The sequence below is a fragment of the Centruroides sculpturatus genome, unplaced genomic scaffold (genome assembly GCF_000671375.1).
Source record: "Centruroides sculpturatus isolate CEXI.00-Female unplaced genomic scaffold, Cexi_2.0 scaffold215, whole genome shotgun sequence".
Classification (NCBI taxonomy): Eukaryota; Metazoa; Arthropoda; class Arachnida; order Scorpiones; family Buthidae; genus Centruroides; species Centruroides sculpturatus.
Window position 1 is genome coordinate 766906 of NW_019384381.1, and position 16896 is coordinate 783801.

Sequence of the window (16896 nt, forward strand, 5' to 3'; positions counted from 1 at the left end):
ATGTGTCTTTTTTCGTCAGCATATATATAGGCCTATATTTTAAATTATAAAGTATTATATATTATTAAAGGTTAAATAGACGTATATAGATTATGATCAAGGCCGGATTTATACATGCTATAACTGAGGGCCTTATGCTTGTAAACTTATTACTATTTGATAAAGAAGGGCCTCTTATATTATAATTTAGGGTCTTAATGAGTTTAAATCAGGCCTCTAATTGTGTATCGCAATAACGTTAAGTTGGTAATTAACAGAAGCGTAAAATATTAAGAGAGGAGCAAGATGAAAACACGTTTATAATATATTAAATGAAGTAAAATCTGAGTAAAAATAATAATAAAATTGAACACATTAGATATAATGTGTTCAATTTGAGTTCTTAATTTCGTATTAACAGATTAAGAAAATGAAAACATAGAAATAATACAAAAAAAAGGTTTCCAATCCAGGATTTTGTATATCTAAACACTAACTAGAGCTTTTTAGAAAGAGAAATTATATAATATAAATAAAAAGGAAGATCTATCGAACAATATCATTAAAAAATACAATTTATAACATTTCTTCTGTTACGATTTGCATAGACAAAAAATTCCCAAATAGGTGCTATCCCATTGAAGATTCAAGGAGAAGCTGGAAGGTAGGGGTAATGTTGGAAGACAAGGAAAACAATATATATGCACTAAAAGGGTGTTATAGTCTGAAAAATTTTGGGAACACAAGCACAATGTGGGTATGTGTCATCCTACCTTAAGTGAAAGTACTCGAAAGAAGAATTAAAGATAATAATCTAATGTGTTAAATACATACCAATTGGTTCTGGTAGGCTGTCACAGCAGTAAAAACAGCTTCAGAGAAGATAAAAGTGCGATATTCTTCAGATTCCAAATCGGTTATGACCGAATTTTGACTATGACATTTCCTCTTCACTATGTGTATTCTAGGTTGGTACCTGTGCATGGAGTTGAGTACGATCTGCTGGAAAGAATAAGAATGAATTAATATTTGTAGGAGATATTAACAATAATAATAATAATTATTATTTTTCCCCCCTATCCAAATGAATAATAGCGATATATTTCATTAAAATATTAGAAATGGTTCGATACAACAGTACGCTGCAAGCGATGGCCTTGGGGTAGGTGCTGTACAAGGCTGTACTTCGCCCCAAGACGGCTATCACACCGAAGTAAAGGCCCGAGGAGAATAAAAGAAAGCGGGATTGGCAGGTGGGGAACAAGGGGAAGATGAGCAAATCACGTGACGCCCAACTGAAATATGGTGTGTTGTCACGCGAAGCCAAACTTTCACACTTGTAGCGCAGATTAGACTAAATCAAGGAGTCAATAGATGCGACACTAAGACGCCGATGTGTCAGGAGTAGTGCCGGTAAAATTAATAAGCGATCTGTTTGAACGTGTTCTGTGTATGTGTGTCTGTGTCTGTGTGTACGTATGTGTTTGTATGTATGTATGTGTGTATGTGTGTGTGAAAATAAACGGGGTTATTCAACTCCCTACTTGAAAGGAAATGTTAAGAAACGAGTGTGTGGTCTTTTCCGTAGGATGAGATGTCGGAAATGAAGGATGTGTTCTAAGTTATTGAGACGCCGTTTTTTCTCCTTGCGGTATATCTTATCGTTTATTAACTGGTTGCGATAGATCAAATGGAGTAGACGTTGAAATACCTACAGGTGATTGTTAGTTGAAACGACTTTTTTTTCCAATTTTTTTTTTTTTTTGAAAAATTTCACACCTGTTTTTAAATTAAGTAAAGTTAACATTACAAATTTTGTTAAATTGCTCTATTTAATATTTTTTTAAACAATTAATATACGTCAGTTTTGAACTTTTAAAACGCATTCTGTTTGTTTAAATGATTAATTCATGATTTATTTTTCATTTGTAATTTTTCATCGCGGGTTTAATAAAGCAATGTTAAATATTTTATTTACCTTATTTTTTTTTCTTTGTCTTGAACTTAAATAAAGTAAATTAATTAGAAATTTTAAATAAATTTTTAAATTACGAATATTAATTTGCTATTTTGGATACAAAAATCCTTTAATGAGATATTTAATTAACAGATTTAAAAAATGCAGTTTTGTAATGTTTAAATATAGGAATATTCATATTTTTATCGCATTTAGAGCTGATATATGATTATTATTGCTATATTTTGCTGCTTTATCATTATATTTTATTGTTAATTTAGCAAATTCTTCAACTTAACATCTTTTAGAGCTTGTTGCTAAGTATGATATTATGTCATTTTAATAAGATCTATCTCATTCTTAACTTAATTTTTACAAATTTTTTCTCCTCCCTTATAATTCTAAACTCTTCCTCTACATATTTAAGAACGGTCGCCATTTTATTTGAAATTTAGTTACTCCTAAAACTAATGTAATAATAACTTTGTAAAGGCAGTTAGCAATTTTTAAAACAAGTTTAAATCTGACACTTTATACATTTTTTAAAAGAACGAAGGTGAAACAATGGCGCGATGGCTTCAACACAACATCGTTTCTCTTTATTCACCTGCAGCTCAATCGACGTGTGTGTTTGCTCGCCTCACAATCATCCATCACTAATGAACGTTGCCTCGATCTAATATACTTTGTGCAGTAAATTGCGCGTCCAACGTCGAAATATTAATCACTTTTTTAGTTAATGGAATAGTCCTGCGGATACAAGCAAAGTTGGGTCACGTCTTCGATTTCTTTACTGTCGAAGAAACGAAAAAAAAAAATGACGCTACACTTCTATTTTTGTTAATATTTTCTATGCTTTTTTTTTTTAAAAAAAGAAGAAAAATTCTCTATCTAATTCTTGATATACTTTTATTTTTTTCTTTTAAACTTTACAACAGTTTAGCATTGTTTAATTAGATCTTAATGAAAAGTGCCGACTGTGATTTTTTTTACTCCAGCTTTAACTTCATTAAGAGAACGGTTCCAAAATTTCAATCGGTCTTTCAAAAATATTTAATTGTTATTCTGTAAATTACTGAATGGAAAAAGAAAGAAAAAAATAATAAAAGAAAAGGTTAAAAATATTATTTACAAGCGACTTTTTTACGTCTTAAAGTATTGTTTCCGATCCTCCCACTCTGCTGTATAATCACTCATACATAAAATGAATGTATTAATTTGTAACGCATCGTTGTTTAAACACTATTTAAAATTATACTATAGGAAGGTGAGAAAAACGTGTGAACAACGTTTCTTCGGAACTTGTAGAGGTCAAACATCTTAATTTCGTTTTATAAAAAGAAGAAGAAGAAGAAGAATTAATTTAATTTATTTTTAAACTGTTTCCTTTCGTATTGAGAACCCCTTTCGGGTATGGTATAAAATTCTGCAAAATTTAAGCTTCTGGAGAATTTTAGAAGTTATTTAAATATTTTAATAATAATTTAGTATCGTGTACGTGTGTAATTCTTAATAAAGCTTAACAGTGACGCGTTTTTATGTGTTATATATATATACGAGATGAGATGTTTAAGATGGAAAAACATGTAAACTTACATGCCCCTGTTTATCCATTTCGTTATTAGTGAGCTTTACTTTTTCGAAAGACACCACTTGCTTCTTTAGCTGGTCCCCTGTGAAAGGTGAATCGGGATGGACGTAGAGACGAGGTGGAGAAGGTGGATCCGCTTTGCCAGCCACAAGCCACGAAGATCTGTGATAAGCATAGCGATACCTCTTGTTGTCCACGGGGACAATGTCCAGTAATACAGCGTACTTGGCTTCACTGTTCAATCCGGTGAAGGAGACCCTCAGGGTAGGAAACATCCTCCTGCAATTAGTTGTGACAGATGTCTGTACTTGTGAAGTCCTGCTACTTAATGGTAAAAAGTGCTAGAGGTGACAGCTTTACCTGACATCGTTGCTTCTTTTATTATTATTATTATTATTATTATTATTTTTGTTCGCGATATTTATATTAAAATTTTAAATTATACTTAAATTTTAAAAAAAAGTTTTATTTTACTATAATAAATAAATAAAATTATTGTTAAATATTTCAATTAGAGAAATTTTATACTATTAATCTTAATTAATCTTATTTTAATTTTTTATGTTAAAATTATGTAATAAATTAAGAACGGAGCTTAATTATATTTTGAATTATGCAAATTTAGCAAAAAATAAGTGTTAAATAAGGAAAAAATTTCGAGAACGGTGACCTTTAGAGCGTGGGAATTGCTACTGCTCTATGCATCTACGTGTGTTTAAAAGGTTTCTTATATGAAAATCGCTTAAAATGCTGATTAAATTTAATTACACGAGAAAATATAAGGCTACAGACTTTTATAATATATAAAAATATATAGTTCTTAATGTGTAAATAATTCTTAAAAATTTAGAGAGAAACTAGAGCGTGAAATTAACTTTTATTACATAAAAGGTGGACCCAAAAATCAGTTAACAAGGTACACTAAGAAATATTAATATAAATGAAATCATTTAGAATACTCATTATTATTTACAAAATTAGTAGAAACATAATCAGAGCCGTCGAGTGCTTGTATGAGGCCCGGATAGTGCGGCCCCCTTTTGTAATTTCCCTTGTAATTTCTTATTAATGTAAAGTAGTATTAAATATTTTATTTTGTGTTAGTAAAAGTAACATTAATTTTATAGGTGTAGGAACGATTACGGGCCCGTAATGGACGTAAAATCTCCAGCTTCCCCTTCCCCTCGATGGATCTGAACACGATAGAAATATAATTAAGTATTTGAATAAGATAATTTAGTCTTTACAATCGTTAACGGACTTTTGGACCACCCTGTACTAATTGAATTTTATTATGGTTATTTCATACTTGAAATTTTTAAAATATGTTCGGAATTATGTATGAAAATTTGAAGTATTTAATGATCATAATTAACAATTATTATTACTCGAAAAATTGATCTAAATTGAATTAAATTATACGAATTTATGATATAAATCCATATGCTTGTGTATTAGTCTATATGAAACGAAGATGTAATATAATCTGAATGCATTAAGCCCTATTGTTTCAGCTCCAATTTTGTTTAAGCTTCTAATAATAGAATAAATTGTTTTAAAGAGTTAACTTCAGCATGTTCTAAGCAACTTTAATGAAAAATCTATGCAATATTTTAATGCAAATTATAATAAATTTACTCTAAATAAGTATATTACAACATTTATTTATAGGAGAAAATTTATCAAAATATTCAAATTAAAAGCAAAATAATAAGGTAATTAATTCTTCCTGAAGTTTTTAAGCAAAGATTAAGACATTTTAAATTAATTACGTACGAGTTAAATAAATTTAAAGCCTCAACGCACGATAATTTATATAAAAGTAGTTAAGTTTAAGAAGTTTAACGTTTAGTTAGCAAAATTATTAAGAGAAAAATATGAATAATTGCAATCAACTTTAGAAAACTCTAAAAATGAGGGAAAACTTTGAACGAATATAGAAATCAATCCAAGAACATCATGCAAAGCGTGTAACGGGGCTACTTCCATTTAGAATTACATCTGGTGGTCCCATGAATCACCTTCTTACAGCACAGACTATCCACATTAGATATGCATTGGTGTAACCTATCTAAACGCATTTTAGAACTTGCTGTTACATACTCTAGAATGTGACACGCTACAGACGTTGCTATAGATTTTGAGTGCAAACACGCGATCACTATTTCTGCACCATATTCTGTCAGCACTCCTGTTTAAAATGGTTCATTTTCTATCATATTTTTTATATCTGCAAACAGTATTATTTATTTTTTTTTTTTACTTATTTTTTTCCTCCCCGTCGTCTTCCAACTTATCTAGAAAGCTGCGAGAAATATCTACCATCTCACGCACGTCTTTCACCTATTTCACCTTCCCCGCCTTTTACAGGAACATCAGATTGTGCACTTCACCTCATAAATGTTTCAATTGGTCATTTTACAACATATATTATAAAATAGTAACAATATTTTACAGAAAAAATAAATTTAAAAGCTTCGGAAAATCTCGATTCGTCCGTGAAGTACGTACTAATGCTGATTATAGCAATTTCTTATCGCTTGCTGATGCAAGAGTTAAGTCTGAATGCATTTTAAAGTTATCGGTAAAGGTAAAGAGATTCGAGTAGAGAAATAAGTTAGAAAATAAAAACCCTTGAAACTCGTAATGAATGATATAAGGTTTGTAACTCTTAATACGTCTCAGAGGCCCTGTTAGATCGAATCGAACCAATCTGTCTGGTTGCTAAACGTGACGTTAAGTCGCTGTGCAGTGCTAATCGACGCGTCGAAACTCTCTCGTCTATTTGTCAACATAAGTAAGCTTCTTGAGAGATAAGAAAAAAAGGTATCTTCCACAATTGTCCTCACGTACACTTTTATAGTTAGCTTATGATTCAGAATACAAGCAAATTAAGTATCTCTGAAGGAGTCCACCGCTTTCACTAGAGAAAAACTTCTTTACAACGAAGGCGAAATTCATTTTTATCACGTTAAATAGAGGGGTAAAAATCCCTTATAACAACGACGAAATTAATTTTTAATACATTCCGAACAATAGTCGATTTTTAGAATAAATAAAATATCGGTAATTTTTCATTTTTAGGATTTAAAAAAAAATACATTTTACGAGTTACGTGATTGTTTAAATTTAAGAAATGCGTAATAAGAAGTTTTAATATTCGTCCCGAATTGCAGAACAATTTACTAATGCTTGCAAAGGCCACTGTAGACACGATGTTACCTAAAATTGCAGGTAGAAAAAAACGTGTTGAGGGTCAACCAAAGTCGGTTGTGCCAGAGTATCCCCTATTACATACGATTCCTTCACACCCAGCAAACTCGCCATCCACTTACTGAAGGTGGAATCTCATCTCCTTACTAGAGTTGAGTGCATCACACACAGTCCGGAGGGACAGTACGATGTGTATTTGAAGGTCTACAGAAAGTAATGGTCGGAATCCGATCACTAAGTCTAACTGCAACAACCGTGCCTAGCAATTGCCGTCTATTTTTTCTTTTTCTTTTTTTTTTCTTTCTTTTTTTCCTGTTTTCTCGTAGATGTAATGGGATTCTGGAAGGCGAGACACGTAACAGTCCAAAATGTTCCCCATCGACTGTTTCTTACGATACAAAATTTTTTTCTCCGCTTCTCTTTTCCTCCTTGTTTTAGAAAAATGAAACGTTGCAGTCTCTCCCAGTGGTCCTTTTTTGTGTCCGAAGATTTTAGAATTTATTTTAACTTTGCATTTGCACTTTGCGCTGTTTTGAGAGATTGTCGGAGTCATCGTTACGTTGCATGATTATTCTGCAAAATGGCTCCTTCAGGGATGGAAGGACCGCACGTTCTAGTGTAATACGTGTATTTGGATGTAATGCAATTCAAAATATTTTCTCTTCTTCCTTTTTTTTTTAATTTTTTTTGCTTTTCTTGTGGATAAACTGTATATTTGATCGTATCGAAATAATTTATTCGAAGAGAAATTTTAATAAATTTTACCATTAATAGAATCTTTAATGAGTTTATGGATAAAATTCTTCGAACAACGTGCAATTCTTTACGCCTTGATGACCAGGAGTAATGCTGTTAGAGTTTACAAAATGATCGTAAGCATTAGCGAATTATCTTACAAGCTTGATGAAATGCCCCTTAAAATGCCTAATAATTACTTTGCATAAATTACATTGGAATCTAAATATCTAAACATCCATTTCTAATATTGTTACGTCTAAATCATGCAACAATTTGTAGTAGGCCTAATTGAGATGAAATTACTGATATTGTTACAAGTTTCTAAACAGTTGAAACATGATAATTAACTCTAAATGCTTTCATAAGAGAACTCTCATGCCAAAACTTTAGCGGAATTTAATTATATTATCGAGAATAGTTACGTCTAATTTAACTACGGAGAATATCAAATTTCGATATAATAGGTCTGAGATAGGAAAAAAAACCTGATTTGTAACATAGGCCTAATTAGGAAAATGTTTTAATGTAACTAGAACTCAGTTTGCAACATAACTAGACTGTAGATTATGTTGCAAATTGAGCTCCAGGCTTGAACACAGGCCTAATTGGATAAGTGACTTAATGCAACTAGAATTTGCATTTTTTATGACGTTCTTTGGAGTTGATGTGTCTTTTTTCGTCAGCATTTTCTTACGAGTAATACACGATAATTATTAATAGAATAATTTTCTTCTATTAAATCCGAAGAAGATCAGTTTCCGTAATTCTGTTCTATTCGTAAATTACGGATTATTGGGAATAAAGAAATTAGAATTTATTAATTTGTAAGAAAATGTAGAGAAAATGAAGCATAAAGCTTAAGTATATCTAAATTTGAATGCGAGTTTAGAACGGGTTATTCGAGTTTATCTCTTAACAGCGAGGAAAGCTAGCATTAAATTTCAAAGTGGATACGTCAATCAAGAGAAAATCAAGCTACAACCAGTTTAAATTTTGAATAAATCTAGTTACAAATCCATTCCAGCGATAGCGAAAGTAATAAATCATTGAGTGAAAACCTAGAACAGAATCATTTCTCAGTTTTGGCAATGATGAAAAACTGAAAAGAAATTCTTTCTTTCATCATTACCAAGGGGAGATCAATATTGCCATCTACTCGAAATTTATTGCATTGTTTTAGAATAAGAGGAGGAAAAAAATCATCTCATACGATCATCACAGTTATCCTCAGAGGTTTCTTCCTACTTTAACAACTTTATTTCGTATAAATCAATTTTAAATATAGGCTCTTTTCGAGGCCGGTAACTTAGAGAACGTAAGAGATTATGAATGCATTTTGTAAGTATTTGAAACATTGAAGAGAAATTTAAAAATGGAAGGCAATAAAGGCAATTCTTGGAAGACTTTTAAGAAGTAGTAAAAATGTTATTCTTTGTTTGTGTACAGAACATCGACTCCTCGAAGGATCAGTAGCGGTTCGTTAGACATGGTAGCGGCTTGCTGTCATCGGTAGTAAAAAGTACCGCTGTCTGTAGCAGCTGCGGCTGGAACAAATGACCTGCCAGTATGTGCAGTCCCATCTGTCTGATCTACCATTAAGGACGGACCAACTGTCCGAGCCGCACTCTGTCATACGCGGCCGCGGGCTAAATGTGTCCCACGGTTTTTCTACGAGAATTATTAGTGTTATCCCCCATTGATGCTGCAATCAAGTCCCCAGGCAAGCCCTTCTTCAATTCTCCCTTCAACTTTTAACCAGTGAGTTCCGGATCTGTCATTCTGTAAACTTAAGTGTGCAGAAAATGGCTAAGCGGAGAGTCCGAGTACAGTACAGTACGTTCGTGTATCGTCGTCTCCCAGGAGATGTCATCCCGTGCTCCGTTTAAAACGGTTTAAACCTTCTACACGGGCTACAGAACTCATCTTATACGTCATTCCAGGAGTCGAGAATTGTAACTCACTCAAAGATTTAATTAAAACTGCTCCGAGTTTTTGTGTACGTTTCATCAATGGGATTCAGCAGAGTGGAAAATTAGTGGTGGACAATCGAGAGAAATTGTACATGTCGGACGTCCCATTTTTCGCACACACTATAATTATTTCATTAGATAAGCGTCGCGCGCACTTTTATGTTTACGCTGATAAATTCCTAACCTGTCGAAACAACGCGGGTGGTCGAAATTCAAATCCGTTTGGCTCTTTTCTATCAAATCTTACATTATTTTTTTTACTTTTAACGTATTCTCCGGAAGTAAAATTGCTTCTTAATCTTCATACACGCACGACGGCCTTCTGTTACGGTAACCTTTCTTTCGACTCCATTCGGGTCTTTCGTGATGACTTCTCATCGCTTACGACAGCCACAATGAATATAAAAATATCAAAGAGGCTGTGATATTCCTTCTCTCGCGTTGCTTTCTAAGATATTCACAATCTGTCAACAACTTTTTGATTATAAAATGTTTCTAAACCGAAATAAAATGAATATTTTGGCATCGAGCCACAACGCTCCAGTCAGGTTAGACTGGTTTTCTTAGCGGTGAAGATAATGTCCGTGTTGACACATTCGTCTATAGGCCTGCGCGACTCGGCTAGGATTTTAATGCCTTTTAATACGCTTAATTAAATCGGTAATATTTTAATATACGATGATAGCGTGGCTCAACCCTTCTAGAATATTTGCTACATACAAAAGGCATTTCTGACTCGCATTCTTCCATAAATTATCATATTTTACTCTAACAATTAAGTTAGAAGAAGTTAACGTTGCGTGATTTTCTGATAAAGAAAATTTAAAAAAATTAAAAAAAAACAATGAAAGAATTTATCTTTAAACGACCTAAGGTTAGGGTAGGGAAGAGATTTATGCACGCCTGTACGCCTACTTGAACTTAAACATTATTATACAAGTTTGAAGCAAAAGTTGTATAGAAATAGCCAACTAATAGCTAAGAATGGGGAAAAGATATTTTAAGGGTTAATGAGAAAAGGCTTTCAGTCCTTATCTTGCCAGCCTAAAGGATGACTTAATACAGTCAAGATGAGTTGGCAGGCTATAAAGATTATACACAGACAGCCGACAAAGTAAAAACTGACCGGACAACCACGTCTGCTATGCAAGTATCATATGAATTGTACGATATAGAGACTTTTACCTCCTCCTTAGAAGAGTATTGAAAACCGGAGCTTGTACCTAATACCCTACGATTAATTGAAGCTTAGGTGAATGACCTGTTATTCGGAGAGGTTGGGTGCTGGGAGGAGTCTTGAAGGAGGGAAATTGCTGAATTTCCTGGGTTGGCAATTTGTAATTATATCCGATGCTGTCTATTAATCGATTGACAAATTATAGCACCATTGGAATTTACAATTTTCTTCGAAATTCTTTCGATAAAACCTTTACACCAATCTCTTATACATAGCTTATATTAAATTGATAAGATAGAGACAGATTTAACAATGGATAATTTATCTAATTAAACTCGAGGAGCTTATGAATACAATAAACTTAATACAATAGAACTGTCAACGGTTTGGTAGATTAATCTTATTTTATTAATCACGATTCTTTATTAATCCAAAATAAATGAATGTCTTTCATTTTAATGATTGCCATCGAAGCTGAAGAATATGTATTTTTTCTTGTCTTATTTGTTTGAGAACAAGTTTAAAAAAAAAACAGTGTTATTGCACTAATGAACGTAAAAAATTGAAGAAAAAATTAATTTTGTATGGTGTTTTGTTAGAAAAACATTTGCTGAGGTTAAGGATCTGGAATATTCTAATAAATTTTTGTTTAAAATCGAGTTGAAAGTTAATAAAGTAACTTTTACCATTGATTCCGAAGGTAAACAAATGTTAAATTTGGAAAATTATGAAAGAAAATGTCGAAATTAAGCTATAAAATTCTATCTTCTAGTCATAACTTTTTAAAATTTAAATAATAATTAAATTAAATTAATCAAAAATATTAAAATTTATTAAAAATTCACAACATTTTAAAGAAATTTTTCAATATAGAAATTACGAAAATCATGTCCAGATTTGAAAATAATCTTTAAAAAAAAAGGGGGTCTCGAGTTACGAATCTATTGAGCAGGGCCCCAAAAGAGAAAGGGCCTATTATATGTTATAGCTTAGGCCCACAACAAGTCTAAGTCCAGCCCTGATATATTAAAGATTGCGTATACAAAAAAAAAAAGACAGAAAATTTGGGGGGGAAATAATATATAATTTAAAAATGGAATTTGAATCACAAAAATTCGAAAACAGCAATTTTGAATGGCGAATTTAAAAAAAAAAAAAATAATAATAATATAAAACTCAGAATTTCCAGCTCTTAAAACATGGGAAACAATAAATGTAGGAGATTTGAGAATTTCGTTTCTCAAATCTAAAACTTGGGAAACAATAAACATACGAATGCAGAGACTAGAAAATTGAATTTAGATAGTCGTGAAAGTTGGAAGGAGATTTGTAGAATTCTTTTCGAATCTCGAGACTTTAACGTGATATTTGAAGGGAGGAAGAACTTCAAAGTCTGCCATTTTGTTTTGTTTTTTCTTTATATAAATATTGACAAGGAAAAAAAAATTATAAGAGAAAACGAATAAAAGATAAAGAAAATAGTGACAAAGTGTTTTTTTCTATTCACGTGTCACCATGACGATGGGTCACGTGTGTCCCATCGTCACGATAGGTAGGACCCAACGATTATTACGAAATTCGATTTAGAGAGACAAAAATGAGTCAGCTGAGAATCTAAACATTTCTTTTTTATTATTATTAGTCCGTATGTTTGTCCGCGATTATTGAATTTCTTTCAATGTAAATTGTGTTGATGAATAGATCATTATTATTCTTTGAATTTTTTTTTTGTATATGTATCAGGCACAAAAGGCATTAGATTAGAATGATACTAAAATTTTGCACACTATCCCCTATAACATGCAATTTAGTTTTTTCAGCATAGAACACGGAGCTAGATTAATAATTCTAAGTAAACTACCAATGCAAACGTTAATAATTCTGTGTTTTTTTTGTGGATAGATTTGTGTAATTTTTATTAAAAAATTGTATATTTAATTAACGTTTCTTGTGTTTGAAATGTAAGGCCAACTTAGATTCAAACCCCCCCTTACAGTAGTGCGGTTACAACCGGACAGATGGCGACACTATACACGAAATTAATAAAATTAATTACGATTTATTAATAAATAATCGATGATTAATCGAATATTAATTAAGTAATGGATAACTGTCAAAACATACCAGTATATTTTATAGAAAATTACATATTATTCCGATAATATCTTCGAATATTTGTAATTTTTATCACGATTAATTAAATGTTTGCTTATTTCCTACAGCTTGTATAAATTACATTGACTTGTAACAATTTAAAATTAAAGTAGATGTATTGTTTAAAATGTTAAATATAATAAAGTGTATAGTTGTTTGTTCTTAGAGTAAAAATAAATAATGTAATGTAATGTGGAGGTTTACGAAGGAAAGCGTATGAGCGAGCATTGAAAAAAAAAACGAGAAAAATAAATAAAATTTACATTTATTTACTTATAGAAATGATAAAATATAGAATTTGTGGATAAAAATGAATGTAAAAGGTATTAAAATTAGCTTAAAGAGCGCTGGAATCTTTCTCATTTAGAAACTTACCTCCCTGATTTGGTGATGATCATTTCGGTGCCCAATTCATGAAATTTGTCCCAAAGTTCTTTATTTTCTAGATGACATTCGACTTTGGTGAGCTCCTCGCAGTTACATTGTGGTTTAAGTGCAGCGGCGTAAGGGTTGTTGGTCTGGTTCTTGCCGGATGAGGATGAAGGGGCAGGAGATAGATCGTTGTCTTCAACCGTGGTGCTGTCTGCCGCTTCGTCCGTGATAGGAGGAGAATTAGACCTCATACTCGCAGATGATGCGTTCTGGTGGGGAGAAATGGCTGGAGATACCGGAGGATCGGAGTCTGTGGGTGATGAAGGTGAAGTGTGCCTGTAGAACGGTGTCGTTATTGCGTTAGTGGAATCTGTGTCTGTTAATATTGATATATTTTCTAGAGGTTGCTCCATTGATTTTTCTGCGGAAGAATAATCAGATTTTAAACGTATATTCTACACAGATTACGATCCTTATCTCTAGAACTAAATTACAATTTGCTAAGGTGGATATATTAAACGCGGCCGCTATATGTATTTATTTTCTAAAATAACCAACCGGGCGGATCTTTCCCTTGAAAGAAACACGTTTACATAAGAAAATACCACACAGGAAGGTGATCACCCATGTTGCCGGCTTTGCTATGTATGTATGTGCGTATGTGTGTGTAAGTGTGTGTGGATAATTTCGTAAATTGGCTTTAATCCTTTTGTGGTGGTTTGGATACCGACAAACGACCCGGATGTTAGGGAATTAACCCCAACGACCTGGTCGGAGTTCGTTAATTGTATAGGATATAAGGAGTAATTCTCTTCCTACACCTAAGGTAAAGGGCTAAGAAGATAAATTGCTACAGACCATGAATTTTGTAACGTTTAATTCTGTTTTGTTTATCCATTTTATAGTCTTTTCTACTTAACGTTAAGAAGTAATCATTTAAGGCACGAAGGCCTATAATTCTATACATTGCAGTTTGAGAGCTAATTGAAAGTTACAATTCATACGATAGGTTACACTAAAATAGCTCTATGACTACTGTAGTTATAAGCAATGCATCTCTAAATTTACTATAGAAATTCTATACAGTAGCCAACTATGCCTATCAATCTAACAAACATAATATTGAATGATATTATAGACTAATTTCTACAAAATTGATGAGTTAAATGTGATTTAATCTATGCACAGATCAGTTATCTACACGTAAATATAGCTTAAAGCTTTATTATTAGTCACATTTATACATTAAATCCCTATTGTTTGCTTTAAAACCTTAAAGTTCTATATCCCTAATTGACCAAAAATACGAATTAACAATAAATACAACCGTATAATTCTGAAAAATAAGGTAAAATTGGGCAAGCTAAATGCAATTAGTTTGTTTCTGCATTGTATCTTATTAAGCAAATTACAATAATTAATAATAATCTTCTTATTATAATATTATTAAGTTGATTATTATTAATTAAAAATGTTCGGTTTGCAACCTTTATCCCGAAGTCACACCTTCTGTTTCGTCTAGTAAATTAAATAATTTTCACGGAAAATATTCGATTATTGAGAACCTACACACGAAACGTATGATTATAAGAACATATTTTAAATTCTATTGTAGAAATTCATGTAGAAAATAAGCTCCAACTGAATCATTTTAAATAATTGCCTGGTATTGAAATGCACATCTCGCTCGTCCATCCCATCCTACGTATGGCCAATTTAAAAAATAAAGTCTTGATAGTTTAAAACAACGAGAAATGATTATGAGTGTATTTGCAACTGAATAAGTGCATACAGTAGTAAAAATATAGGATTAAAGTATCATTATAGTAATTACTTAGGCCTGCTCCATGATCCTACTCGTTTTCACGACACGGATAAATGCTCACTTGCCTTCATATTCGTTTACATTTTCGAATTTCTACATAAACATTGCGACTATTTAGACATTACATAATCATTAAATTCACTCAAATTGTTGTTATTTAATAGTATAAAATTTAAAAAAAAATTAGAAAGTGGTTATATCATTCTTTCTTACGTCTTCTGCTCTATTAAAGTACCGAGAATTTTCTGCATTAATTAATGATATAATTACATTAAATGTAATGTATATATAGTCTGTAAATAGGATTCATTAGATGCGGTCCTATATTGTCTCAAGATACAAACTCAATTTTCTCTAATTATAAATGGTTCTACTCTTCTACGACTAAATATTAGGTGTACGACCATTTCCATATCCTATACATTAACTACTAAATAATTCATTAGTGTAGGTTATATTCAGGTGAACCTAAATGTAGATCATCCGTAGACCTATATAAAATTATTTATCTAGAAATAAACATTAATTATTCACGCGTAAAAACATATCCTGTATTAATCACAACTGTACTTTACTGTGTCTGGATATAGGTTTAATGACGACTACAATCAGTGTTGTAACACACACTAGTTTTAATATAGGTTTAATTAAAATTTATGCTAATTCTACATTGTATAGGGTTACGGGATTATAAAGCATTAAAATGCAGAGCCTAAAAGGCATTGTATAGGGCCTAAAAGCTTCTACAATATATGGCATAATGCAACCGATATAAGATAATACATTAACATACAATAAACACTGCATAATGTAGCATTACATTATCCTAAATAATATCAACGTTGTAGGCCAATTGAGTGCAAGCTTTATGTATAGCGGCCAAATTAGTACATAATATAGTCAATTTACACTATTGTATACTAATTTAATGCTCCATAGTCTATGTTAACTATTGATAAATACTTCACTATTCTATACTCGACTAAAGATAAGTAGCGAATGTTAAAGAACCTTTATTATATTAATTAATGATGTAGGCCTAAATACGGTCTCGCATTATCTAAACTTATACGTTATGCTAAATATGCAGTAAAGTATAGGATATAGGGCATAAAAATATATAGGATTAATTACGTAGTTTGCTCGCTCGACTGATTTAGGTAAATTTTAAAATATTCCTTTCGAATTAGTTGATAATTACAAGCAAGACATACAATCCTTAGATCTTAGATTTTAGGACTAATTTGCGCTTAATAAACATTATATAATTAATTATTTTTAAGTTGATTTATTTAAAAATATCTTAGAATAATAAGAAGAGTCGACGAAGATGAAAAATCTCCATTGGCAGTAAGGTTAGAAACGTCATTTCTAGAACGAAAGTAAAATAAACTTGAAAAATCTATCATGAATTAGATTAAGTGGTTGGCTTTTTCTTTTATTTATACAATTTAAGTAAAACCATAAACGGATTTTTATTACCCAAACCGACCTTTTGATCTACAGAAACTGTTAACGTCTTTCAGGACGTAAATCTTTCACGATTCGATGGAACAAACTATTCTTGAGTTATTTGGATCATAAATAGCCATTGCTACTTACACTACACACGACCGACATTCAATCTATAAACAGGATAACAACACTTTCTGGCTATTCTAGTTGCAGTTACCTATACAGTATATGCTTTATATATATATATATATCAAATCTCTCTCTACAGATTTTCGGATTTAAGCTTATATGGAGAGGAGGAATTGCTGTCACTCCGCCTTCTGTTATTCTAGTGGTTGATATCACATTGACAACTGACACACTCACATATGATAAATGTGTTCAGCATTTAGTCGGGATAAAAATGGTAGATGACTCTCTTTTCGTCTCTGGGATGCTTTTCAAAGCTGACATCTGCCAATAGGC

The 16896-nt window shown here is 31.7% G+C and overlaps 1 protein-coding gene across 2 annotated transcripts in view; it reads right to left on the reverse strand.

The window, feature by feature from the left end:
• LOC111617906 (T-box transcription factor TBX20-like) overlaps positions 1 to 16896 on the reverse strand; it is a 71452-nt gene that overhangs the window by 3990 nt on the left and 50566 nt on the right. Inside the window, exons 4-6 of one of the 2 annotated variants that reach the window (XM_023359271.1) lie at positions 13155 to 13572; positions 3533 to 3806; positions 814 to 978 (exon numbers count right to left, since the gene is read on the reverse strand). In XM_023359271.1, the coding sequence (XP_023215039.1) occupies positions 814 to 978; positions 3533 to 3806; positions 13155 to 13572 (857 nt within the window). Of the gene's footprint in view, positions 1 to 813; positions 982 to 3532; positions 3807 to 13154; positions 13573 to 16896 lie in introns of both variants that reach the window. The other variant, XM_023359270.1, reaches the window with a different exon arrangement.